General features: G+C 38.5%; 1 protein-coding gene across 5 annotated transcripts in view; it reads right to left on the bottom strand.

Moving 5' to 3' along the window:
- Positions 1-2500, bottom strand: part of LOC122628181 (putative uncharacterized protein DDB_G0271606) — a 103888-nt gene that overhangs the window by 21106 nt on the left and 80282 nt on the right. For all 5 annotated transcript variants that reach the window (XM_043810181.1, XM_043810179.1, XM_043810180.1 and 2 more), the window contains one exon: positions 409-535. In XM_043810181.1, coding sequence (XP_043666116.1) covers positions 409-535 — 127 coding nt within the window. The remainder of the gene's footprint in view (positions 1-408; positions 536-2500) is intronic.

The following is a 2500-nucleotide window of genomic DNA, read 5'->3' as shown; positions in this document are numbered from 1 at the left end:
GAATTCCAATCGAAACCGAGGATGCTCTCCGACGTAACGATGACCGAAGTGCGAGAGGAGACATGCGCGATACACAACGCAATGCAACGCAACGCAACGCAACGCAACACACAACAACACGCAAATATAATACGACGTGACGAGGAAGGAGAATACGTACACCACGTATACTGCTATAATGCGTATACATATGTCTATATACATACATCATACATACATATATATATACATATATATACACTCTATACGTTAGTGTATGTATTCAACTTGTATATTGGCCGACGAATCTCGTGAATGCGAGAACAAGGATTGAGAGAGGTCGAGAAAGGGCGTGGGGGTTGGTAGACGGGGAGAGGGAGGTGAGAGGGTGGACTCGGTAGGTAGGAAAAGCAAATGCAATCAACTTACTCAGCGTTGCGTTGTTGGCTCGCGACTGGTCGGTCTGAGATCTGAGTAACCGCAGACGATTCAGCTTGCTCTGTTGCTGGTCCAGTCTGTGCCTCAATCTAGCGAGTTTGTCCTGCTGTGCTGGCTCCTGAAACACCAAAAGGAGACCATGCACCGTGGTTACTGAAGAACGAATCCCTTCTAGTATCTTAGGAGAAATGTATTTATTTGAGAAATCGAATTACGACGATCTAAGAGATGATTCTTTTCTCGGTTTTATGTTGTGACGTAGAGAAAGACGTTCTTGGTAAGCTCGATAAAGCCAAAAAAAAAGAAAGAATACGATATAGATAGAGAGATAGAGATAGAGAGAAAAAGAGAGAAATTTAGAGATTTAGAGAGAGAAAGAGATGGATAGGAAAATAAATTCACCTTAGAGAAGAAAGAATTGTTTGTCAGTTTCTTTTTATTCATTTTTTTTTCTGTTGTTTGTCTCTCCATTGGAAGAAGAGAACAAGATCTTACCTTTCATAAAATCTAGGTCGAAAAAACCTCGCGGATAAGGGAAAGAGGAAAAGAAGAGAATAGGAAATGGGGAAAAATAAGAAGACAGAGAGAGAAAGAGAGAGAGAGAGAGAGAGAGAGAGGGGTGCACATTTAATTTAAGCGTTAACATTCCTTTGCGAATAATTTTAAAAGCTTCGCGTTACTTTGGAAAACTTCTTTTCCGTCTAACTTACTTAATCCTATCACGGTTTTTCCAATCTCTTTCAACTTTCGTATGGTTACTTATCTCGACGGTTTAAACGATAAGGAAAGAGAATTATAAATTTAACTGTGTCTTTATCAAATGGATGGAATCGGATTGCGTGCATTCAAGTGTTGAAAAATAAAGACGTAAGATAAAAAGGAATCAAAGAAAATAAAATTTCAAATTAGTAGCAAATATTCTAGACAATACGAATATATAGTTCGCTCGATCGACGATAAGAAAATTTGAAAATAAAATTTACGATGAGAACTTGAAAAGAATTGAGAAAATCGAATCGAAAGAAATATCATGACTATGCGAAAAAAGAGTTTGAAAGTTCGAAAGCCGAAGGCTTAGGACAGCAGGAATCACAAATCGGATTGGCATCTTTTTCTATTCGTCTACTAATTCCTATCGATCGCTCGAAAGACGTCGTTCTATACCTTTAGATAAATCGTACGTACATACATACATACATACGTGCCTACCACTTTGTACTTACTTCCTATTGCTATATCTTTCTATCTTTTTTCTTCTCTTATCTTTTCTTTTTTTTTTCTTTTCTTTTCTTTTCCTTTTCCTATCCTTTTTTCCTTGTACTCACAAAGAAAAGAAATAAAACCGCGAAATGATGGATAAAACTCGACGTCTTCGGGTATCGAAAGTCCAATTCGATTCTGAGATAGGAAAGGGGATTCTGTACGGCGGATTAGGACCTTCGTGTTCTCGATATATCAGAGGGTATGTGTCTACAGATAGAGTGAGAGTAAAAGAGAGAGAGAGAGAGAGAGAGAGAGAGAGAGAGAGAGAGAGAGAGAAAGAGAGAGAAAGAGAGAGAAAAAGAGTAAAAGAGACGGAACGTGTGACCTTTTCAGTATAGAATTCGCCGTAGAAATGAAGGATCTCGCGTGATACCATAGCCATATAGGAAGATCAATATGTTCCAAGTGATATGTAGGTAACTATGCGAGATCGCTTTCCATTTTGAAAATTCCTCCACATTCCTCGCGCGCGCGGGCACGTGTCTACGTGCTCTACGTACTGTGTGTGTGTGTATGTGTGAAAGAACGAACCATTGCGTGCTTTCCTCGATTTAACTTCCTATCACGCTATCATATACCAACATATATTATATGTCCTATCCGTCATGAATATAGATGAGACGTTTTATGAAATAGACAAAAGATATTATAGGAAAAAATAATTTTACGAAAAAAAAAGAAAGAAAGAGACAGAGACAGAGAGAGAGAGAGAGAGAGAGAGAGAGAGAGAGAGAGAGAGAGAGAGAGAGAGACAGAGAAAGAGAGAGGAAAATAGAAGAAAACTGATACACACTTGAAGAAATTCGTAAGAAGTACCAAG

This window comes from Vespula pensylvanica, chromosome 3 (assembly GCF_014466175.1).
Source record: "Vespula pensylvanica isolate Volc-1 chromosome 3, ASM1446617v1, whole genome shotgun sequence".
Classification (NCBI taxonomy): domain Eukaryota; kingdom Metazoa; phylum Arthropoda; class Insecta; order Hymenoptera; family Vespidae; genus Vespula; species Vespula pensylvanica.
Note: the sequence above shows the minus strand (reverse complement) of the source record. Positions and strands in the feature narration are given on the sequence as shown.